Genomic DNA, 24,534 nt, shown 5'->3' with positions numbered 1-24,534 from the left:
CATTTTGCAAGAATGATCATAGGAAAAAATTCACATAAACTAGCTTTGCCCTGTAATTTTAGGGCTAACACGTCTCATTTCACTATTTTAATGGCTAGAAGTGAATGAATCAAATTAGTAGTGGTAAGGAATAATCCCTTAAAAGGAAAGTATGTTAAAGTATAATAACTTCTTTGTTCTCTCTACCTCCTAAACACTTGATAGGACGACAATCTAGAGAAGTTTGAATTGGCCACACAGAACACAGACAAGTGTTCTTTCTGTAGCAATGGAAACTGACAAAAGGTAGTTAGGTTTAAGATTTATCTTTCTATAAATACAGATAGCAAGAAGTGAAAGGAGGTTGAGGTACAGTGGAATGTTTGTTTCAAGGGTACTGTGGGGGAGAACAGACCACTAGCTGGCCTGTTTTCCCAGAGGAAACAGTTCATTGTTTCATTCCCATAATGAAACTTTAGCCTAAGGAAATTGTTCTCTAAGAGTCCGTGGCTTTTGTCTGTTTGTAATGATGTAATTTCCTCTCTTCTTTTCTTCTTTGAGGTCCTTTGTCTTCCTCCTCCTTGCTTTAAAAAGGCTCATGCCTTTTATTGATTGGATATTTTGCTAGCGATGTTGGTGGGATAGTTCTATCTTTCACGGACTAGGCCTTCCCTCCATATGCTCGATGGAGGAGAGTTCTTGCTGTGAAGGAGAGGGAGGGGGTCTACATGTTGCAGTGCAGGTTTCTGGCACCCACAGGCTGAAAGTGACAAGCGGGGAGGAAGGGCTCCTAAGGGGCTCGGAGAAACAATTGGAGACATCCTATAAGCAGTTGAATGCATGGATCTGGAGCTCAGCGGAAAGACTGGGTGGGGCTGGAGGTGGAGAGCTCTGACTTGTCATCAAAGAGATGGTCAGAATAAATGTGGTTTTCCAGGACGACCACAGAGGAAGAGAGGGTGAAGGGCTGGCAGGAGTTTGGTAGAAGCAGCAGAAGAGGCCTAGGGGATAGAGAGAACAAAGGACTCAAAACCCCAGGTCTGAAAGTAGTGTCCTCTGTGCAGAGGTGTCCGCCATGCCCCCACCACCGCACCCCTCCCCAGCATAGAGATGCACCAAGACAAGAGTCAAGAAGGGGAATGAGTAGACAGCAGAAACAAGTTTGGACTGAGACAAGGCAGGGACAGCCCAGACTCAGAAACAGGGAGGCAAGGACACATTGTGAATAGAGGTTGCTGAGGAGACAGAGCATCCTGCCACAGTGTTAGGAAACCCTGTGGCTCAACTCCTCAGACATGATGGGCTGATCTGGACTGCTCACTTCCCCATAGGGTGGGGCTCTGCACTAGGGAAGCAGGTACTGAAGAGAGTGTGGAGTTGTTAGTTCTCCCCCCTCTCTCCCTCTCTTTCCCTCTCCCTTTAAAAATTCCAGCCACTTTCCTTGGATTTGCTGCATTCTGTGTTTATGGTATTATGGAATACTTTTGAGGTGCATACTCTTCACATCTACTAGGTTCATTCACTTGTGATTAAAAAGTGTTTATTTTGTTTTATTTTTACCTTTTTAAGGACAGGGTCTCTTATAGCCCAGGCTAGTCTGGAACTTGTGTAGCCTTGATCTCTGCCTTCTTTCATGTACCTCCTGGTACTGCTGGTACTGCTTTGGAAGTGTGTATTATTTTGCTGCCTGGCTTATTTTTGGGGAAAGTGAAGGGCAGAAAGGTTCTGTGACCTGTCCAAGGCCATGGAGTTGAGGGTTATGATGCTTGCTTTTGGGCTCAGGCACTTTGGCCTGAATCCACGGTTCTCTTACACAACCATTTGAAAATAACAAGCATGAGTGTTGTCATGTAAGCTGTGCCTATGTTTCAAAATTGAGAAACAAGAGAATCTTATCAATCATCATCCTTTACATTGGCGTTCAAGGCTAGCTACATATCAAGACTGGCTCAAAACACCTTAAGTAAGGTTCTCGGATCTGGGCGTTGAAAACCTTATTTTCCTATTACTGAATTGTTCTTACGAACTTACAACAGAAAATAAGTTTGGAGAGAAGTAACACCTCGCATTCCTTATAGGTCTCTGTCTTTGCTGCTAAAATGAAGTTCCTCTGATTGGTTCCCTTGGAGACTGAAAGGGTTAATGGGCTTTCCCACAATAATTAACGTATTGCTTTCTTCCTGTAAGAGTGTTGAGGCTAAAATATGAGGTTGAAAATGTTTTTTAAAAAGAATATTTTTCTGCATTCTAGCTATAAGCCTATAGTGGAGTATATTGATGCCCAGTTTGAGGCCTACTTGCAAGAGGAATTGAAAATTAAACGTTCTCTCTTCAATTACCATGACACGAGGATCCACGCCTGCCTTTATTTCATCGCCCCCACAGGACATTCCCTCAAGTCCTTGGATCTGGTCACCATGAAGAAGCTAGACAGCAAGGTACTGGATGCGGCTCCATTCACTCTAACCGTTTCTCTAAGCTGGGTTTTTAATGCTTTCTGTTTTCCTAGATTACAGAGATAGCCGCATGCCACGAGTGCCATAAAAACTTCCTCTGAGTGCTAAGTCATGAAAAGACAAAACTAGCACAGGAAACTACACTTAGGCCTTAATTGGGAATTGGAATGTAAACACCATGTTTATTTGCCCTCCTGAAGGTCTGTCTATAAAGCTCTGGCTGTAATTTGAATTTAGAGTGGTATCAGATTTTAATGTTTTGCCTGCTCGAGGACAGTCAGACCTTTAGATTTTAAAACTACATTTGTCTCAACAGAAAATAAAGTCTATATTTCATTTTTGACCTGGGCTTGCCATGTTTGTTATTACAGCTCTCAAAGGAAGGGGTATCTTTAGTATGATAAAATGATGTCTAATTTTGTAATTAATTCAGTTTTGAAATAAACAGAAAACAGTATGTTGTTTAGATGATAGAAAGGGCATCAAGAGCAACCACAAACTAAGCCGTGGTCCTTTCTCCTAGACTCTAACCCCCCCACTTGGGCACTCAGTAGAGATTCCTACTGGATGGTCAAGGCCCTAGGATGTGTTATTGGGTATACCACCCCCCAAAAAAAAAATGTTTAAAAAGATTCTTTCTCTGCCCGAGAACTAAAACAGAGAAACTATTCAGCAATCAACTGGACCAGCCAGGCTCCTTGGGGTTCCAGCATTCATGGGCATTGGTACCTTACAGAAAGAATCTCTTGAAACATTACTATTATTGTTACTTTTATTATTATTATTACTACTACCACCACCAGAGGGCTCAGCAATCATGACAGGCATTCTTCTCACTCTGTTCAATTCTCTGAACTTTGATTCCGGGAGCTTTGCATTGCCCTGGTGGTGGCAGATGCCATATGGGGAGGACTTCTCCCTTCCGGCTTTGTCCTTGGAAACAGGCAGGCCCTTCTGCTCTTAAGCACCCATTCTGAAGAAAGGAGGGAGGGGGTGGCTCTCTGTCTGAGAGTTCAAAGGAAAAGGGAAAAACTAAGGGCGAACAAACACAACACAAACCAGAGTCCAACTGGAAAGTAGCTTGAACTTTCAGACAACTCAATTATGGTGCTGTTGGAGAGCGAGGTGGCATCTGTCACTGCTGTTTAATGCAGTTTCATTTGTAAAGATGGGGGGGGGGTGAGTTAAGCAATTATGATCATTTTAGAAGATTGTACCTGCCTGCCCATGTGATGGTTGGGTGTCTCTGTCTACCCTGACCATTTGGCAGGGAACCATGACTAGGTGCCCTTGTTGATTCCATGTCAGTCTGAAGTGTGTGCCCAGTTAGTCAGCAGGTGCGTCGGGTTCTGATCAAGCCCTTTCTCTGCTGATCAAGCCCCCTTCACTGGAGGAAGCCTGAGCCCGGTGGGGTTTGGGAGGATGTGAGAGATAGATTGAAGACAAACACTTCGTCAGTATGTCCTCACATTCTGGTTTGTCAGGAGTTTCTGATTTGGCCCTTGGAGAAAAAGGGGTTGGGGGCTGGGATTTAGCTCGGTAGAACGCTTGCCTAGCAAGTGCAAATCCCTGGGTTCCGGCCTCAGCTCTGGAAAACAAACAAACAAAAAACAAAAAACAAAACAAAAAAAACAAAACAAACAAACAAACAAAAAAAAACAAGAAAAAATTCAAATGTGACCAAAAGACTGTGAGCTCCAGAGCTGGGCAGAGTCTCAATACAGATCTCCATAGCATTCACTAAATAAAACCCTGTGCCTATGAAGAAGGAGAAAGCTCATCCTAAACCATGAACTTTAAAAAAAAAATGTAATTTTTGTGGTCCCATCACTCAGAAGGTGGAGACTGGAGAATCAGGCAGGAGTCCCAACCAGCCTGAGCACAGAGAGAAAACAAGCAAGTTGTGTCCTTTGGACAGGGTTGGCTGAATAAGAAACAGCGTCCCACCCTGAGGCTTTGAGCCTGCATTCCTAGGTGCCCTGGGCTCTCTCTGGGCTGTCGGCCATTATGTCAGACTTTGAATGCACCCGTTTTTTGAAGCTGAGACTTTGAAAGTGAGCATTGCTGGTTTTGAGCCAGGGTTCCATGTAGCGCATGCCAGCCTCAGACTTACTGTGTAGCTGAGGATGGCCTTGAACACTTCATCCTCCTGACTCTGCCTCCTTAGTGCTAGGATTATTATGTGCATGCCGCTATGCTCAAGGTGAGCCTTGCTTTTGATACTGGAACTTTTTATGAGATGAAAATGTTGTTTGATAAAAATTGATTTTCCAAAGAAGTAACTCTGAGTTTGGATATTTAAGAAAATAGGTAATTTAAAAATATTTTACTTTATTATTTTTTTTTCTTTTGGCTTAATACTTGACTCTCCCAGAAATTTTCATGTCATCAGAAGAAAGGAAAGGGGACCCTGCATAGTACCCATGATGCTGTGCTTTAGCAGCCCAGCATGGGCATGCAAAAATCAAGCCCCCAAAAGGACTGGCTGTTTATTCAAAGAGTGGACTGACTTCCTTTTTGCCACTGTTTGTCATAAAGTAGAAACACTTCCTTTTACTCTGTAAAGTGGGAGGCGGTCCAGCAGAGGAAATTACAAGTATCAGTGTGGGATTCGAGGAAGTCAGCGTTCAGAGGGTGAGCTAAGATGATGATTCTGTGTCTGACTCTCACATCGTAGGAATGCCTGATTGTCAGCATCACTTGCATCTCACAATGGTACCCTGTAAAGATGCCTGATTGTCAGCATCACCTGCATCTTACAGTGGTACCCTGTAAGGATGCCTGATTGTCAGCATCACCTGCATCTTGCAGTGGTACCCTGTAAGGATGCCTGATTGTTAGCATCACCTGCATCTTGCAGTGGTACCCTTCAGCTTTTGTCTTGTTGCCGTATTTTTCATTGTCTAGTTTTCTTGCGGCGGCAGGATTGTGTGAACATTGACATGCTTGTTTTATAGGTGAACATCATCCCAATAATTGCAAAAGCTGACACCATTGCCAAGAATGAATTGCACAAATTTAAGAGTAAGATCATGAGTGAACTGCTTGTTTTATAGGTGAACATCATCCCAATAATTGCAAAAGCTGACACCATTGCCAAGAATGAATTGCACAAATTTAAGAGTAAGATCATGAGTGAACTGGTCAGCAATGGAGTCCAGATATATCAGTTCCCCACAGATGAGGAAACGGTGGCCGAGATTAATGCAACGATGAGTGTAAGTCGTTAGTCAAATGGGGACTGGAGGGAGGCCTTCCAGACAACATTGCAGAGGGGCTGGAAAAGCCTGTGCTGAGGTCTTCATTGGGACTCCAGCTCTGCCATTGCTGTGAATCATTTAACTAGCCAGTGCCTCAGTTTTCCTAGCTGTCAAATGGGAAAGACAGGCGGGATTGTTTTTGGTTTCTATGAGGAATGAGTCTTCTAGGAATGTGACACTGGTCCAATAGCTCCTAAAAAGCAACTCAAATGAGGGAGCCCTTACCCTGGCCATGTTGGCAGAAACGTGGTCACTGGCCTCTGTGCCTCAGTACTGCCTTCTCCTCTGAGCTTTTCCCCATGCTTTCCTGAATCCGTAGGTAAACCAGAAGGCGAGGGGGTGCTGTCCACAGCAGAGAGGTAGCCATCAGGAGATAAATGAGCAGTCTCAACCCTTTAATTGTTTTCATGACCAGGTCTTATCTATCCCAAACTGGGCTCAAACTCAGAAGTATAGCCAAGGCTAGCTTCAAACTCTTGATCCTCCTGCCTCAGCCTCTTGAGTGCTAGGGTTATAGGCATAAGTCACTATGACTGGACCAGTTGCTCCTCCCCCCACCCCCAGCCATAATTTATTTACCTATTTTAGAGAGTTATAAATTAACTTTTAGTGCACAAAAATAATGGTTTTCAGAAGTGAATGTTATTGTACTTTGCTCACATTAACCCCTACTTGTGGAGAGCTGAGGGAGCCCTGAGTGTGCTATTGGATTCCTGAGGGAACATGTGTCGAAATGGGGTAACAGCATCAAAGGCCAGTGCCTCAGGTCTGTAGGAATGATAGTGCTGTTACCACCCCACTGTTACCCCAAACTATGAGGCTCAGAGGGATAGCAAAGCCTTTCTCTGGTCTAAGTGTGACTGTCGACAGGGTGTGCAAGTACAAGTGTACACCAACAAGTAACTAGTGACTAGCGACTGCAGCTTCTTCCTGAGGGTTACTCATCACTACAGAGACCTCCTCCCGAGATTAGCCAACCACTCCTGTCTCAAGTTAAACACACACACACACACACACACACACACACCACCACCACCACCACCACCACCACCACCACCACCACCACCAACAACAACAACAACAACAAAGAAACGGAATCAATTGTGTGTATGGGTGTGAATGTGAGTATATGTATTTGAGACCAGAGGCTTTGGATCTGGAGTGGTTGTGAGTTGCCCCCAAATGTGGGTGCTGGGAACAGAACTCTGGTCCTCAGTAAGAGCATTGTACTCTTTGTAACTGCTGAACCATCTCAGATACCCTGGACTAGGGAATGCATATATCTTGTGCATCACACAAAATGCCATGTGTTCAACCTGAGCTTTGGATGCTGTCAGATTCTGTGTGGAAGAAGATTCACCTTGGAAATCTTCTAATCCTTTCCAGCAGTGGACAGGGAACTGTAAACAATAATTTCTCAGAGCCACTGCTCACTCAGTGTGAAGTGGGAAGCAGTTTTCTCCCCCACAGCCAGAATGGAGCCATAACTACCAGATAACCCAGTGTGGAAGAGTCCGTTGCCTTGGACACCATACCATCTCTTCTTGAGCTGAGCTGGGGTGCAAGGCTGGATCTTGCTAAAGTGTATTTCTGAATTGGAATTTGTGCATTGAGGAGCCCTCTGAAATAGTTATGGAGTTGGGGGACTCAGCTCAGTGGTCAGCTCATACCTAGCAGATGCAAGGCCTTGGATCCCACCCCAGCTCTGCAAAGCCAGGAACTAGAACAGTCTCGTTCAACAGAAATGCAATGTAAGCTAGGCACAGTCTCTTTAGACCTCTCCAATGTGATGCTTCCATGACAGCCCTTTGGAATCCAGTGTTTATTTACTTCTAATGACCCTGAATCTCAGGTCAGAGTTCCTGTCCACCAGAAACAACTGATCTGCATTCATACGTCATGAAATTGCAGTCAAGAGGCAGACCATGCATTCGTTATTCCTAACATGCTTCTAAGTCCTTCATTATGAAGATGGCTACCTAAGATCGTTTTTCTTAAAACTGTTCTCTCCTTTTTTTTAAGACTTGATTTGAGCTCAAAGCTAAATGAAATGCAAACTCCTACCAATCAATAAACTTAATATTTAATGGGAAGATATTTTGCATTACTTCCCTTTTTAAATTTAAACGTGAATCAATTTAAGAGTAAATGAGGGGCTAGGGAGATGGCTCAGAGGTTAAGAGCACTGACTGTTCTTCCAAAGGACCCAGGTGATCTGACAGCTTTATATAGACATACATGCAGGCAAAACCTCACGGCACACTAAATAACTAAATAAATCTTAAAAAAAAAAAACAAAAAAACAAGTAAGTGAAATTTAAAAGTGATCATCTTGATCCCACAAGCTAAATTTATTTCCAAAGATTTACTTGTGTGTATGGCTGTTTTGTATATGTGCCACATGTGTGCAGTACCTATGGGGACCAGAAGAGGGCATCAGATCTTCTGGAACTGGAGTTACAGATACTTGTTAATCACCACCATGTGGCTGCTGGGAGTTGAACCTAGGTTTCCTGGAAGAGTAGCCAGTGATCCTAACCACTAAGCCATCTTTCCAATCCTCCACAAGCTGTGTTTTGAATCCCCTATGCATGCAGGTAATGGGTGGCAGCTGTGGCAGATGGCATGCCACGAAAGCTGGTCCTTAAAATCTAGTTTTTATTTGGCTGCAGAGAGTACATTTCATGAAAGGCATCTGCCCAGCTATAGGGATTGCCCCATCCTCCTTCATGTGACCACCTTTCTAGCAGGGAGAGCATGTGGTCCTGCTAGCAGGGAGAGTGATGGAGTCAAGGGAGGCTGAGGTTGGGGCTGCTAAGGATGACTTCTTGCTTCTTCTGTTGCCCAACAGGTTCATCTCCCCTTCGCAGTGGTTGGCAGCACTGAAGAGGTCAAAATTGGCAACAAGATGGCCAAGGCCAGGCAGTACCCCTGGGGTGTGGTTCAGGGTATGTCTTGTCATGGGAAAGGGACTCTCAGTGAGTGCCTGTGATGAAATGATGGCCACATCCCCCCCCCCCACACACGTTGTGTAGGGAGGCACCCACATGGTGTAGGTAGAAATGAGTGGGACTGTTTAGCCACCATGGGTGTGAGGAAGAAAGAAATGGTCATCTGGCAGGTAGTCACGCCAAGATGCACGTGCAAGCCCTGAGCCCAAGGCAGCCCCTCAAGATGTGGGGCTGTGTGGAAATTAGCAAGAAGTCCTAAAAGAGGAAAGAGTTCTTCATAGGGAGTTTGAGCCATTTGTATCAGCAGAACATCAGAAAGCTGGGAGAAAGTCTTCCAACAAGAGTGCTCTTGTTTTCTCCTGCTTGCTGGGAAAGTTGTTTTCCAAGGAAGTAATATTTCAGTAAATATCAGGTGGTTGGGAATAGTGGTGGTGGGAATAGCGGTAGTATTTGAATGCTGCCCCGCTGGGTTGGGACAGCACAAAGTGCTGGTTACACATCTGTCTTTGGAGCCACATGTCACCTCAGTTGGGCAGTCAGCTGTACCCCAAATCCAGACCTGTGCACCTGCAAAGTGAGTCACAATCTGCATGGCAGGATGGTCCAGAAGGTACAGGAACGCTTTGGGAAGCTGCTCCATCAGGGATGGATGGAAGAGCCACCAAGACATCCTCTATGCCTTCGAGACCTTGGAGGGACAGGGACAACCCCTCCAGAGTGTCATGTTGATTTTCTTTAACTTCACTGCTGATGGCCTTTTTCCTCTTGGCTGCTTTCTAATAGTTGAAAATGAAAACCACTGCGATTTTGTGAAGCTGAGGGAGATGCTGATCCGTGTGAACATGGAGGACTTACGAGAGCAGACACACACTCGTCACTATGAGTTGTATCGGCGCTGTAAACTTGAGGAGATGGGCTTCAAGGACACCGACCCCGACAGCAAGCCCTTCAGGTACGAGCATACACAGCAGACAGGAGTCTTAGCTCGTGGCCAGGGCCGTGTGTCGAGGTACCATAGAAAGGGTTGTTGGGACTGAGGCTCTGGTAGGTACTAGAGCAGCTCGGTGAGGAGGGGCTAATGGGACAAGTCATCAGGTGCTGTGATAACCACTTTTCATTATCTCTGCTAAGTGATATGGGTGTTGTGATTGCTGCCCTCACTTACCAGTGCTAACATTCAGAGTGCCCAAAATATAAGCCCGAAGTCCTAGTAGTTAGGGAAAAGGAGATGACCTGAATCCTGGCTCTTGAGCCCAAGCTCCTAATTAATTATTTTTGTGGGGTGAGGTGCCTGACCCATGCCCCCACAGGGTGCAGATGCTGGCTAACATTTGCCACATTCATCTGTGCTGAACAGATTTAACTTCCTAAGGCTCCTAGCTTTCAAATTCTCTTTTTAAAATAAGTGTGTATGCGTGTGTGCACACTTGCCCACAGAGGACAGAAGGGGGTGTCAGATCCCCTGGCGCTGGAATTACAGGTAAGCCGCCTTGCATGGATTCTGGGATCCAAACTCGGGTCCTGTGGAAGGACAGCCAGCGGCTTACCCCAGAGCCATCTCTCCAGCCCTCAGGTTCCCGTGTTCTTTCACACTGGTGTGCAGTTCTGACAGGGTCAGAAAGGAAAGAGCTTAGAAAGTTTGTGTATTTCTCACCTCAGTGACGGGTGGGTATGCAAAGTGTGAAAAGGAGAAAAGGCAATTGTAGCTGGAGAGGCAGCTCAGCAGTTAAGAGTGCTGGCTGCCCTAGCAGAGCATCTGGGTTTGATTCCCAGCACCCACATCGAGGTTCATGGCCATTTGTAGCTTCAAAGGGGTCTAATACTATATGCTGGCTTCTTTGGGCAGTGGGTACACATGTGATGCATACATACATTCAGGCAGAACACCCCTATGCATAAAAATAAGTTTTAAAGGAAGGTAGGCTCAGCACCCTAGCAAATGCCCACCTTCCAACAGAGCTTCCCAGTGGAAAGGATAGCCTGATTGGCTTGATTGGAGGCGAGGCTCTTGAGTCACTGATTGGTGAAGCTCTAGTCCAGGTCGCCACCTCTTGGTAGAGAAAGGGATTGTCCAGTTTGAACTTGAGCAGTTTCTTAGTGGGGAATCTCAGTTGGGCTAACATGAGGTCTGTCTGGACTCTGAGCCTCTTCTGGTTAAAGCCACAGTGCCTTTGAACAACCTGTTTTCCATCTTTTATGGCCACTGTGAGGACACTGTGAAATCTACAAGCCATAGATAGAACTGATGGCTGGCCAAAGAACTCAAGGCCACCAATGCTCAGTGAAGCAGACGTCTACAGTCGTCTGAGAAGCCCCCTTTGTGGGAGGAGTTCTCTCTTGGAACCACTTTGGAGAAAGTTCAGTACTTTCTGGGCTAGTTCCCCACACAGACAGCTGCACTCCCATATGCATTTGGTGAGAACAAATATAAATCTCACACAAAGGACAAACTTCTAGCCATTCATCATTTAATCCAGTCTCGTGGACTGTCTTCAGCCAGGTAGGATGTGGCTCTGAGAAGGCAGGTATAGCAGGCCTTTCCGTGCTTGCAACGTATTTCCTGGAAAACAAACCCATAAGATCAAGCCCAATCGAGGGTTATTAAGTCTGATGAAAAAAAATGGCTTTTGTATAGATTATTGGTTTACATTCATATAAGTGGAATAAAGAAACTTCTGTAAAGTTGAATGCAGTGGCCAGATAGTGTGGAGGACCCCTGTGTGTCAGGAGCCTGAGTTCAAGTCTTGGCTCTGCTGCTACTCATGTCTTTAACACATCTGGCCAGATCAGGGAATCAACTAGACAGAGCAGGAGGACTCTCTTTACAGACCATAGAGTCATCACAGCTACCCAGTTCTGCCTGTCTCCTTGGAAAGCATCTTAGACCGTAATAGAAATGGATGTGCATGTCTGAGTTCCAGCCAGTAAAACCTTCCTGGCAATAACAGGAAGGAAAGGGCTGGATCTGTTTCTGTAATCTACCAACACTGGTACTAGGTCATAGCCTGGACACCTAGGTTGTTAGAGGTAATTTGCTTCTCATTGTGTTAAAAACCATTCCACACACCTATGTTCTTTTGAGTTCTGGAATTTGAGGGTTTTGAGGATATGGGATGTTACCTGTACCTGCTAACATGAGGAGGAGCCATTTTTGCCTTTTACCAAGATAGCCTGGGCTGCCTTCCTGCCTATGCAGGCAAGCAGTCCATCCTTCTATCCATCCGTCCCCCCTCCCCCCATCACGCTGCTGACTCTGTTGCTGATATTTTTATTGATATTTCTCACTAAGTCTGCCTTTCTCGTTGGCGGTTAGAGAGAGATGAGTGGAGGAGGGCAAGTCCTCCTCATTAAGCATCACTTGTATGTTATATGCTTTTCTCATTTCCTCATAACTCATTAGCACAGCCTCATCTCAGGGAGGTGAAGGCTACTGTGTCTGAAATCCCTGTGTAGGGGGTGAGAGAGCTGTGTTTACCAAGGTCAGTCAGTAGGGGAGGCCAGAATTGCAGCACTGTCCAACTCCAACACCTGCCATTTCACCTGTGATACTAGACCCGCCATCTTGCAGAACTCTTAATTCTGATTGGTTAGCCCTTGGTGTTGTGTTATGCTTTTGGACGTATTTGTGCATAAAGAAGAAGGAAACTCACTTCATTCATGCTTTAGTGTGGTAAAGCGGCAGTTGCCTCTTTTTGGAATATTGGGGGGGGGGGGAGAAATGACATGACCTGAAATGTATGACGCTGTCTCATGCCCTGTCTTGGTCTGTGGGTTTTTAATAGTCTTCAAGAGACGTATGAAGCAAAAAGGAATGAGTTCCTGGGAGAGCTTCAGAAGAAAGAAGAGGAGATGAGGCAGATGTTTGTCATGAGAGTGAAGGAGAAAGAAGCAGAGCTTAAAGAGGCGGAGAAAGAGGTGAGCTGTGTATCCTCCAGGATGCTGAGACCGGAGGCTTTTTATTAGTACTTTGCAACTGACAGGACCCCACACTGGTACAAGGTGGTTCTCCTTCCCCTTTCTCACAAGAACAGCTTTCCCACCAGACGAGGAAAGCCGGCCAGATACTCCCGCCCCCACTTAGCAGATGGTAAACCGAGAGCCATGAAGTGCAGGATTTTTTTGCAGTCGCCAAGGCTAAAACCAGATCTTGGGTCTCTAGCCCTGATCACGTAGTCTTTTCAGCTGGTGAGTTTGCACAAGTTGTAAGTCTTCAAATGTGAGATTTGGGGTCCGGCCAACTAAGGGAGCTAAACAGTGGACACGTTGCCTTACAGTCTTAGCGGCACCCTACACTCCTGCCCACTGCCCACTCCAATACCTTCCCTGCTATGGGGCCCTCTGACTCCACCTGGATCCCCGCCCAGGCCAGCCTCACTGTTAATATGAATTTTTACTACAGCACTTCCCTCTGGCTCAGTACTCTTTGAAATAATGTTGGCATCTTACCTTGTATTTTAAAGGACTAGGGAAACTTGGGGCTGGGGATGGCTCAGTGGTTAAGAGCACTGGCTGCTCTTTCTCCTGAGGTCCGGGCTTCAATTCCCAGCACCTACACAATGGCTTACAACTGTCTGTGACTTACTTCCAGAGGAACTGGTGCCCACTTCTCATCTCTGTAGGCATGCAAGTGGTACACAGACACACATGCACATGAAAATAGATAAACCTTCTGTGAAGCTAAATGTGCTTAAAATGATTTTGCTGCAGAGAAATGAAAACTGAGCTTATTAGCTGACCTTAACCAAGTGGATGATGGGTTAAAATTCAGACTTTAGTAGCCTCTCCCTTTTGGTTTTTGTTTCTGATTGTTTTTATCATTTGATTCTGAAGATCAAGACAGAGCCTCACACCTGCATGGTAGACCATCTACACTGAGCTATTTAAACATTTAGCTAATATGTATGTATGTGTGTATGTATGTATGTATGTATATTATGTGTGTGTGTATATATGTGTATATACATACACACACATATGTGTGTGCATGCATGAATATGAATGGAAAGAGAAGGAACAATATACTATATGTATGAACACTGTAATCTTTAAAGTATTTTATATGTGTTCATAAAGGCCCCAAAGCAAGAACCTACTTTTGTCACAAGGGTGACTTTGTTTTTAGTCTCATGGTTAATTTTTACTTTTTTCGTGCTTTAAAAAAAAAGTTACATTATTTAAAATTAATAATGAGGGAGTGGGTCAGAAGATAGCTTGAAGGAATCTGTTTTCTCCTACCATGTAGGTTCCAGAGATCAAACTCAGGTCAGGCTTGGCAGCAAGCACCTCACTGGCCATCTTTGTGCATTCAAAGATAATGTACTTTATTTCTGAGTACAGTAATGTATGATGCTAGTTCCAGCACTCAGGAAGCAGAGGCAGACAGATCTCTGGCACCCAGTCTCCATAGTAAGATCCATGGGCTACATGGAGAGACATTGTTTCAAAATACCAAAAAGTAACTAATAAGAACCTTGTTATCATAGAGAGTGCCCAAGGAGCTCAAGTGTCAGGTGCCCAGGACTCAGTATCCTCACCTTATTTTTCCCGTAAGCCACCCAGATCCTTCCTGCTTCTCTTGGTCACTCTCCCCTGCTGTGAAGAGACCCCCCCATGACCCCAGCCACTCTCATGTAAGGAAGCATTTAACTGGGGACTCGCAGTTTCAGCGGTTTAGTCCTTTATCATCATTCGTGCAGGCAGACATGGTGCTGGAGAGGGAGCTGAGAGTTCTGCATCTGGATCTGCAGGCAGCAGGAAGTTCCCTCCCTGGTGACACACTTCCTTCAGTGAGGCCACACCTCCTAATCCTTTCAGATAGTGCCACTCCCTGATGGCTTAGTGTTCAAATATCTGAGTGTATGGGGGGCATTTTTATGCAAGCCACCACTGTGCAGGTGCAGCCACGGACTCCACACTGTGATTTTGCACAAGCCCACATAGCCTGTGCCATTCAGGTTTTTATTCCCGTCTCCGAGCCCATTTTCCTTTATCCCTCCCAGCTTCATGAGAAGTTTGACCTCCTGAAGCGGACACACCAAGAGGAGAAGAAAAAGGTGGAAGACAAGAAGAAGGATTTTGAGGAGGAGGTGAACAACTTCCAGAAGAAGAAGGCAGCGGCTCAGCTCCTGCAGTCCCAGGCCCAGCAGTCCGGGGCCCAGCAAACCAAGAAGGACAAGGATAAGAAAAAGTAAGCAGGTGTCACCCGCCTCCTGGGGACCGCTAACAATCTTCTTTTTGCATGTCTACCTTTCCTACTTACAGACTGGAAACTGGTCTGTTGCCAGAAAAATAAAAGCAAGTATTTTTCTCTACAGTGCAGGGAAGATGACAAGAGGTTTGTAAAGGTATTTTTAAAGGGTACAAGGGATTAACTGATAAATGTCACTGTGGTGATCAAGCAGTCAGGACTGGAGTAGCCTGTCAGCTCTTGTGGCAGCTTCAGTATCAACCCCAGGAGCCCTCAGAGAAGACGGGGGTGGGGTGGGGGGGCTTTCTTTTAATGCCTCTGGAGGCATTCTCATGACTCCTGGTAAAAGAACATTCTAAAATCACAGTTGTTCACACGGTTCTCTGCTCTGTTAGACAGTATGGCGAGCCAGCCAGTGTTATTCCAAAGTGCAGCTGGTGGGTGCTGGGTTGTCTCTAAATTCAGCGAGCCAGGGATTATTTTATTGTGTAACTCAACCAAAACGCATAGGCTAGCAGCCCTTGGCCACCCCAGAACCCCACACAGGGCAGTTTCAATACAGCCTTGATTTCAAGTGCCGAAGGGCCAGGTGCTGCTTGTGTCGTCACTTCCGGTGACACCCTGGCAGCAGCTGTCATGAACTATCAGGAGAGGTGCGCTTCCTTGACCTTCTGTGGTTTGCAGCTGTCCCCTGAGTCACCTCAAAGAGCAGGGTGAGCAGTGTTGTGACAGTAGCTGTGGCTTTGACAAGTGTGGTGCTAGAGATGCACTTGGAAAACTTCCACGGCTCCAGAACAAGCCCTGGGGTGCCTTGCTTCTCTCCAGAGCCTGCTGAGCTAGCACAGCCACCCAGGCAAGCCTGGAGCCTGCTTCATGGAACCTGCTTAAGGGTTCTGGTTCTTCATCCTTAGATGACTAAGGTGCTGGGAGAAAATCAGTCAACTAGGAACAGCAAAAATGGCGAGACTGATTTTTAAAAGACTCCCTTCTTTTAAAAATGTAGCACTTACAACTGAGCTTGCACAGTCCCCAGCGAGTATGTCTGAGTATTCTGCCAACACTGAGTCCTGGCTGGTGCGCAGCAGGCTTACCCCTAAGGAACTGTGGTGTGCCGTAGCCTTTACACTGCTATGGTGACATATTGAAAGCCTGGTAAGTCATGCTCTACACACATTGCTTTTGCAAGCTCTGAGGCAGCTGGAAATGTGTCCAGAGAACAAAGGAGCGGGAAACTGATCAAAGCAATAACAGGAGGCCATGTAGATAGCATATGGTTTTAATTGGGGTTGGTATAGATCCAAGCCACCAAAGGAGTCCAGCAGCTCAAACTGCCTCAATAATCTAGTTCAGTACAACTCTTTGTTGCTATGTGTGTGTGTGTTGGGAAAGCCATACTGAGATTGGCATCCCCGGATAGCAAGCCAGAATCAAAGCCATCCGGCATTGAACCCTGATCCAAATCCTTTATCTGAAAGAAACCCCAGGTTTGTGTTTGCATGTATGATTGTGTGTATGTGCATGGACATGAGTGTGTGTGTATGAGAGGGAGGAGAGAGAAGGCTGCTCATTCAGAGCTTAGGAAGCCCAAAGAGTAGTCTTCCTTACCCTGAAGCATTAAAGTGTGCAGAGGTACAAGTTTTAAACTAAAACCATTTATAAAAGACCAGCAATGTTAAAAAACACTTATTTCATGTATACTGGATGTGCCTTTTAGCATTAAAAATTCCAAGAACAGATGATTATTGTACCTCCATCTAGAAACAGACTTTTTTTTTTTTTTTTTTTTTTGGCTTGGAACATGCTGGCTCATTTCCTCCCCACCCTAGGCTTCACCAGTGTATAATGCTTTTAAAGTTTACATGACATCTGTGTTACAATCTATTTTAGCTTTATTTCTATATTCTCAATTACTATCGATGGTGTTAGACTCGGTTCACAATAATCACCGGGCTTGGTGCCTGGCAGTGGCATGTGTCTTTTGTGTTGCTTCTTAATCATTATCCCTTTCCACACGTACACTTGTATAGTGAAAGCAAAGGCTAGTTGGAACCCTGGATTTAAAAATGAGTGGGGGGGGGGGAACCCCTCTTATTGTCAGTGACAGTGGAAGGTTTTGGCTAGAGAGGACCACAGAGAGACAGTAACCGGGGCAACCAGTGCAGCGCTCTGAGCAGGAAGAGGAAGGCTCTTCCTTCTGGCCATCCCTGCAGCAGACGCGAGGGTCGCCCCATGCCTCTTAGAAGCCAGCTGTGCTGAGTTGAAAGCTTCAGAGTGTGCTCCCCCATCTGCTGTGCACCCACTGCCAGCCTCAATTCACTTTCTAATAGTTTTAAGCTCTTTTTAATTTTTCTATTCTAACAACACACTCCTTTTAAAAAACATAGGTAAGTAGAACTAACCCTGGCCCTGCCATTAGTTGGACCCCACCTTCTGCCATCTCTGACCACCAAGCCACTTTCCTCGTTCGGGGCTGCACTACTGTGGTAGGACTGCCTTAGGCTAAGTCCTGCAAAAAGTGATGGACACAGTTGCCAGGAGGCATTTGCTGTTGAGATGCATGTGACCCCAAAGAGACTTTTCTGTGTCCTCTTTTTAAACTGGCATGTAACGACTGCACTTTACTCGGCCATCTACTCAAGTTTGTTTTTTTTAATCAGTTTGGGTGCATGTTAGGTTTGCCTAAAATTAGCCATGCAGACCCCAGGTTTGGCATTGCTTTGGTCTTAGGAGGGGGGAGAGGGGAAGCTCCTGGCATTGCTGTAGCTCTAACCGTGTTCTTTTTCAGGCCTGCCTAGCTGGACAGTAGCATGCCCTCCTTCTTCTATATTCCAGTTTGCAAGCTACTTTAGATCTCTTCTCCAAGTCACCTGTACAAAGACCCCTTTGGGCTGTTTATTCTCTGACTCCTTCCACAGCCCAGAAGTGGAAGATCAAGTTTCTGTTAAGTGATTTCTGATACTCATAGACAGGAGTTTTGTGTTATTTGACTAAAAAAAAAAAAAAACAAATGAAACAGTGGGTCCTTCACTGGACTGTTTCAAGAAGTCTCTCATGAGTATAAGTTCCATGCACAAGGAGACAGAGCACATGCTCTCCATTCAGTATTCAAGGTTTGCTTTGCTTTTCCTGTAGAATAGCCTTCTTGGGTTTCTTTCCTTTTAATTTCTGTCAGTCCCATAATCATTGCATGAGCATTCGCCATTGGTGAATGCTGGCGCTGGTGCTGGCGCTTCTAATTTTCTTTCCATTTAATTTGTCATCATTTCTAACTTTTTCTGTTTTGTTTTTTTTTTTTTTTTTTTTTTTTTTAACTTGCAGTGCAAGCTTCACATAAAGCCGGCCAAGCCAAGGACATTCCCGCATTCACCTGCTTTGGCAGTAATAGCGCATCTCTGTCGTCTGTGCCGTTTGATTTTGTGTTGCACCCTTCCCTACGTACCAGTAACCCTTAGCTCATTTTGCTGAATGTTGTCGGGGGTAGCAAACCATAGAACAAGGGGATAAACAGCAAACGCTCGTGCAGCTGGACTTTGTTCCTGGAAAGTCGATGATTTGCCTTGTATGCCTGTCCCAAGTGGCAGCAGGAAGCATGTCTTATCACTTCTGTGTCGCTTTGGACCAAGCAGAGTGGTCCTGTACGCCTGATATGAAAACTCACCGCCTCAGCGGCTAAACTAAAACCCTAAGTAGCCATGACAGCAACTTGCATTTTCTTGATTATTCATCTCGTGCTCGCACAGCCCCCGGATTCACTGTCCCTTCTTCACAAGCCAAAGGTGGGCTTGAAAGTATGCAGAATGTTGAGTCGACATCATAGACAGCTTTTTCACTTGTATGACCTTTTCTTTTAATCACTTGGTTATTTGGGCCTGAGCTTGTGGTCTGCTCAGACCCTTTAAGGATGGAGTCTACATCTCTCTGAATGCCTACTCTAAAGCTTTGCAGAGCTGCTCTGGACTGGTGTAAGAAACATGGTTGTGTTCGCCTCCACCAAGGAGTCCCTGACGGCTTTCACAGGTCCAGATCTCAAAGACCAGCTCATTAACTGTTGCTTAGCTAAAGAGTCTTCCACTGTAAGTGGATTCCCACTTACAGTGAGGGGATTTACCCCATTCCTGCCCTCTAGCCCCTCCCCACACACCTGCATTAGCTTTAAGTAGGCTGAGGGGTGACCTGGAGGTTGATTCCGGGACATGTATGGCTACTCCTAATAGAAATTTTCACGAACTGCAATGAAAAAAACCTGCCATAAATACTTCAGATAGAAAATTTGCTATACGCTGTATTTCCTGTAGCACAAATCTGAAAGATGTCCTCACTGAAGGGAGGACAGGAGTGAGCACAGCGCACCATTACTCGAAGTAGAGAGTGAGGAGGCTGGCTGTCAGTCGGCTTCACTTGGGCTCCTGGCTCTTGTTGAGACCCAGTTGTCGCTAAGGAATTTTTCTTACTCTCCTCACTGTGACTGGTTCTGTCTGCTCTGTCTCTTGGGGTCATCAGTCTCCTTGCCTCCCCTGGGACAGCGCTAACTCATGTGCCAGGACATGTCCCATCTGCTTGCTGTGTGAGGGGGGAGAAGGACACATTCTCTCTCCTGTCCACTTTTCCTTCTTGTCATCTGCTTGGCTGCCCCCTGGCTTCTCCTCCTGTCCTAACGTTTCTCATGAACCCAGTCCTCCTCCTGGACATTTCCCTCTAACATCGTGAGTTACACGTGAAAGGGATAAAACATACTGCATCTATCTCCCTTCTGTGACACATGCTTAAAAAAAAAAAAAAAGGGTCCAGCTAGTCCCTATCTGATCCCAGCCAATTTTGTATTGTCTCCTTTTCTTAACCTCCCAGTCATAAGAAGAAAGCACTGGTCTTTCATAAACTGATTTTAGACTTCCTTAGGCAAAGTAAGGAAATTGGCTTCGCCGGGGTGCAGACCAGGCTGGGACAGAAACCACAGAGCAGCTGCTGTAGTAAGTAGCAGCAACCACCTCCCGGCATCTTCACTTGGAGGAGGAGCTCTTAGGCAGACACCGGCTTTGCTTCCGTTTCTCTGGCTAGCTGTGGAGCAGCAGGCTCTAATGGCATGTTCACTAACCAGGGCTGCATTTGCTTCTATGCTGGGCACCACACAAGAGCTTGGGTATTTGTGTGTTGTATGCTTGTTTCAGCCACTGCTTGTGTGAGCATTTTTATTTTTATTTTTATTTTTTTGTGCCTTGTAATAGAAAATAACCCTTTGCATTTGATTTCTCACATCCCTAAAAGCTTTTTAAGATAAGCTCAGCAAACTTAAAAAAAAAAAAAAAAAAAAAAAATCATCCAGTTGCCTTTTTGATGCCAAGATTACTGATTGATTCCCTCCCCCCACAGTAAAATAAATCCTATGGAGAGTCAGGGAATAATAAAAAGCCAAGAGAATCCTAAAAAAAAAGCTTTAAAAAACAAGAACAACCTGTATTGCTTCTAAAACTGATTCCTCCCACTGCTCTCAAGACCCCTGTAGTTTGTTATTGCTGCTCTTTTCTTTTGGTATCTATGCCTTTCTTCACAGTAGTCCCTGGCTCTGCACGGAATAAACGATACTCTCAAATCTAATGGGATGTGCTTTCGGCCTTTGCATGTAAGTACAGGAGTAAGAACTCTGAGATCTTTCTGTTTCTTTCGGATTAGGAAAATGAATGGGGCAGATGAGATTTTCTTTTGGAAGGGGTCCTGAAGGTACAGTCTGAGTGCCCCCTCCCCCCCAAAGCTAAGTAATCTCTGCTGCCACATTTATGTTTTGCCCCATGGTTTATGCTTCCTCTTGCTCTCGGTGGAAGTAAAGTACTGGTTACTGATTGCAGCCATTGTTCTGCATAACACCATGTGGTGGGCCTTTGACTCTGACAATGGCAGAGAGCAACTCCCACTGTCCACTGGACAGGAATCTGGAAAACTGTTTCTGTGGCCTTTCTGATCCCTCAGAGTCTGGGTCCTAGTCTAATGGCCTCTCCTTTGTACTAAATGCACAGTGGCCACGTCCTTTTATTTTTTGTCAGGCATCTTTGGCCTCTCCCTAAGCGTCTTTTGCTCCTTCTGGACCATGCTCCCTGTAACAGTTTCCTCCATGCTTCAGCAAATGGCCAGCATGAGAATTGAGTGGCAGTTCAGGACTGGCTCCCTAGCTGGGGCTTTGTAGTAATTGGTCCAAAGGGGCATCTCTCAGACAGGGGAACCGTTCAACTTGATTTGGGGTTTCTCGTTTCCTCCTTCTCTACTTTGTAACTCACCAGCAACAGCTCTTGCCTCCTCTCTATCCTGTGCTCCTCTGATGGGTAGACTTGGCCCGTCTCACTTTCCTGACACACCCCTAAGTGTTCCGCAGAGTCAGTGTTGAGTTGCCCCATGCCTACCCCTCATCCGCATCATACTGTCTCTGTGTGGTCCATCTGAATCCCGTGGCTTTGCTATTCACAAGTGTGGATTTGTCAGGTGTCAGTTTCCAAAAAATCCTAGTTCCATTGACCGGACACTTCTTATGGGGTTGTTAGCTGAATTACGACCTACAGAGTCTAGTTTGTATGTAGGTATGAAGGGAATTTTTAAAAATAAATTGAAAATTAAGCTGTGAACAGCATTAGAACTTTTGTCTATTTCTTGATTTGAAAATATGCTGATATGCCTTAAACTGTAGTTGTAGAACTGTCATTTTTGCTGTTTGAAGATAACTAATGTTTTCTAAACTTGTTGTGTAATCCTTCAGTGTTAATGCAGAATTGTCATGTATGTAAGCTGCATGTTAGACACTTGTCTTTTTTTAAGAACTAAAATAATTGTATTGTGAAGCATTTCCTTCTGACAAGTATGAAGTGCTGACTCAGCAGCCTGCTGAGTATCGCCAGTGTCTGTTAACATGGTGTGGTGACGGGTGACCTATGCATATATCACTAGTGCCAAGACCTAAAGCGGGGAAATATATTTTTACCCAACCGTTGTTCTGTGTGCCCGTTTGTGAGTTCTTTCCAGTCCCTGCCTGACGTGCCTATGTACACACATGTGCTTGTTACATCACATAAAGAAATGGGGATGGCCTCTGTCTCCTGCTCTCTCGCCTTGTGTGGTGGACTTGAGTGCTGCTGTCTGGTTGGCCTAGCTTCTCTAAGACACTTGCGCTAAGGTGTCCTATAGCTCACACACACCCTCACCACACTCATCCTTCCTGTCTCCCTCTGCTCAGTGCATCCATGATCCTCAGTGTCCAGCCGAGGCACCCTCCCCTCTTCTTGGTCCGGGTGTTCACATTGCCACCACCACACCATACCCCCAACCGTGCTTAGTGACACTGGCCCTTTAACTGACACACTGCCACCTTCACAGCTGGTTGTAGAGAAGTGCACTCTTATTTTTTTCTTTTGCTTTAAAAATCGATTTGAATCTGAACCTTTCTTTTTTCTCTCTGTAGCTTCTTCTTTATGTAGCCAAGTCCTACTCTCCTCTCTTAATGGACAACATTAGAAGAGCAGGAGCTGCCTGCTCACACGAGTTGGGGAAGAGTTACCTCATTTCCGCCATCGCCTCCCGTCCTTTAAAGTCTGGGTCAAATATTGCACTGCTGTTTGTGTTTGTCAATGTGTGTTTACAAACCACACCCTCAGTGGCTACCGAAGTGACTTCAACTACCAAAACTAGTGACGATAATATAAATTAAAAGAGTGAAGTAGAGAACTTGGGCCCAAACCCCGGGTCTCGGGCTGGAATCTTCTTGCTTAGCTGCCTTTTCCTTGAACCTCCTGATCCTAAGACCTTATGGACTGAAGAGAACATCTACCCCACTTGAGGTAGTCACCACCTGTGGAGCAAACTTAGCTCATGGTACCCCCCTGATCTGTATCCCCTGGGCAACTCTTACCAGCCCCATCAGGATTCTCAGCCATCTGCAGGTCAAAGAGCAGGACAACCCTTGCCTTCTGTCAGTTTTGTGGGTTGTTTTGGTTTGGGATTTAAAAAAAAAAAATTTGCTATTGCATGTACAGAGGTGGCTGCAGTTTTTCCTCTGGAACATCCTATTGATACAGTGTTTTTATTTTTCAGCTGACCATCTGCCTCTTGAGAGAAAGAAGTGGGCATCCTTCCTTTAAGTTCAGGAGCCATTTTTTATTTGACTCTGTTACCTGCACCCCATACATAAGCTGTTTGGACAGTTCTGCTCATTTTGGGGGTGGGGGATTCCACCTAGCTAGTCCTGCTTTTTGTATTTGTTATTCAAACTTACTTTTAATATAAAAAATTATGCCAGTCAAAAAGCTCAAGGGGAAATGCATTAATTTTAAGGCTCAAAATTTTGTTTAATATGTTATCTTAGATGCAATTTGAAAATGCCCCCTTTTGTTACTAGAGTTTTGATCTACACATCTTAATTATGTTTGAATTGTGCCAGTGTTGGGTAAATGATTTTCTGCCTCTGGGGCTCAATTTATACTTAAAGATATCTTAAAATAAGTTCTGGCCCCTCCCTCTTTGTGTTTGTTCTGGAGCCCTGCTTTTCTTCCTGTGCATGGTTTCTTTTTTTAAACCATGAAATGAACATCAAATAATGTATATGTGCCCTCCTCAGAAACTTCATCGGTAACAAAGGCTCAATTTGTGTCTTCTCAGAGGGTTCATGTGGCGTTCGCTACACCATCTGCAGAAGGCCTGCTAGGGTGAAAGCGTTTGCACCAGATCACTTAAAACCCACCCACATCCATAAACATGTGTGCCAGTTGAGTGAGCCTGTGATTTCTACCTGTTAGTCAGACTCAAGGCTTTGGTACTTAAATACTATTCACCTCTCAGACAAAAGTCAAGGAACAACTTCCAAATTCCTATGTAGTGCAAAGAATGGAGTTACCTTCCAAATTCACTGTCTATAGCTTTGTTTGCATCTTAAAGTATTTTCATCTCCATAGGAGGTATCTCATGCCACTGGTGTGAGTTGGTCCCCTCCATAAGAAAGGTCTACACTGCACTGATTCCAGGGAAGAGGTCCCTTGGAGTAACTGGATGCATTTGTTTGCAAGCAGCTTGCATTGCTAGAAAGTATTTTCATTATTAGAAAGTATTTCCAAATGTAAGTCAAGTCACTTTAATGGTGTTAGTAGGCGACCCAAATGGTCCCTTCAGTGTACAATGGCAGAAATTCAGTTCCCCTGGAACTAGTAGATGACCCAAACATCCCTTCAGTGTGCAACAGCAATAATTCAATGCTGGGACTAATAGGCGACTCAAACGTCCCTTCAGTATACATTGGCAGAAATTCAGTACTGTCACTGGAGAAAGGAGTGTAGGTACCAACTCTGATGCCAGAATATTACACTGCTATGTTAAATGTGAGTTTATTGTGAAGCCACTAAGTATAATTCACTTTATTCTTAACTTAATTTAATATTAATTTTATACCACAGTTCATTAGTTTTAAAAAGCATTTTGGTTCATGGTTCCAGCAATGTTTAAAAACCAAGTGGGGTAGAAGAGTGTCTGGTTTTATTGCCCTTCCTTTCCTTTGTTCTGGGCCCTAGGTGAGAAGTGTGAGTAGACCACCCTCCTGGGATCTGGGAGTCCAAGCAGGCTAGCTTCTTCAGTGACCCTAGGGACACTATTTGTGGAACTCATTGGCCAAGTACCTCATGGTCTGTCTCCTAAGATAGACTGCCACTCACCTGGCATTTTGTTGCAGGTGACCCCTT

At 45.1% G+C, this 24,534-nt stretch overlaps 1 protein-coding gene across 10 annotated transcripts in view; it reads left to right on the top strand.

Annotated features, from left to right (window-relative positions):
• The window catches only part of Septin11 (septin 11), a 76,093-nt gene extending 52,686 nt beyond the window's left edge, over window positions 1–23,407 (top strand). Inside the window, exons 4-11 of one of the 10 annotated variants that reach the window (XR_007835366.1) lie at window positions 2,231–2,417; window positions 5,492–5,653; window positions 8,547–8,643; window positions 9,430–9,598; window positions 12,429–12,561; window positions 14,646–14,833; window positions 18,152–20,450; window positions 22,901–23,407. Coding sequence is in view for 9 of the 10 variants with exons in the window: in XM_051198234.1 (XP_051054191.1) it covers window positions 2,231–2,417; window positions 5,492–5,653; window positions 8,547–8,643; window positions 9,430–9,598; window positions 12,429–12,561; window positions 14,646–14,833; window positions 20,382–20,406 (961 nt within the window). In the remaining variant the exon portion in view is untranslated. Of the gene's footprint in view, window positions 1–2,230; window positions 2,418–5,491; window positions 5,654–8,546; window positions 8,644–9,429; window positions 9,599–12,428; window positions 12,562–14,645; window positions 14,834–18,151; window positions 21,804–22,271; window positions 22,535–22,900 lie in introns of those variants that run through there. The other 9 variants (XM_051198234.1, XM_051198237.1, XM_051198233.1 and 6 more) reach the window with 9 other exon arrangements.
• Window positions 23,408–24,534: the final 1,127 nt, after the last annotated feature.

Source organism: Phodopus roborovskii, unplaced genomic scaffold (genome assembly GCF_943737965.1).
Source record: "Phodopus roborovskii unplaced genomic scaffold, PHOROB, whole genome shotgun sequence".
Classification (NCBI taxonomy): domain Eukaryota; kingdom Metazoa; phylum Chordata; class Mammalia; order Rodentia; family Cricetidae; genus Phodopus; species Phodopus roborovskii.
Note: the sequence above shows the minus strand (reverse complement) of the source record. Positions and strands in the feature narration are given on the sequence as shown.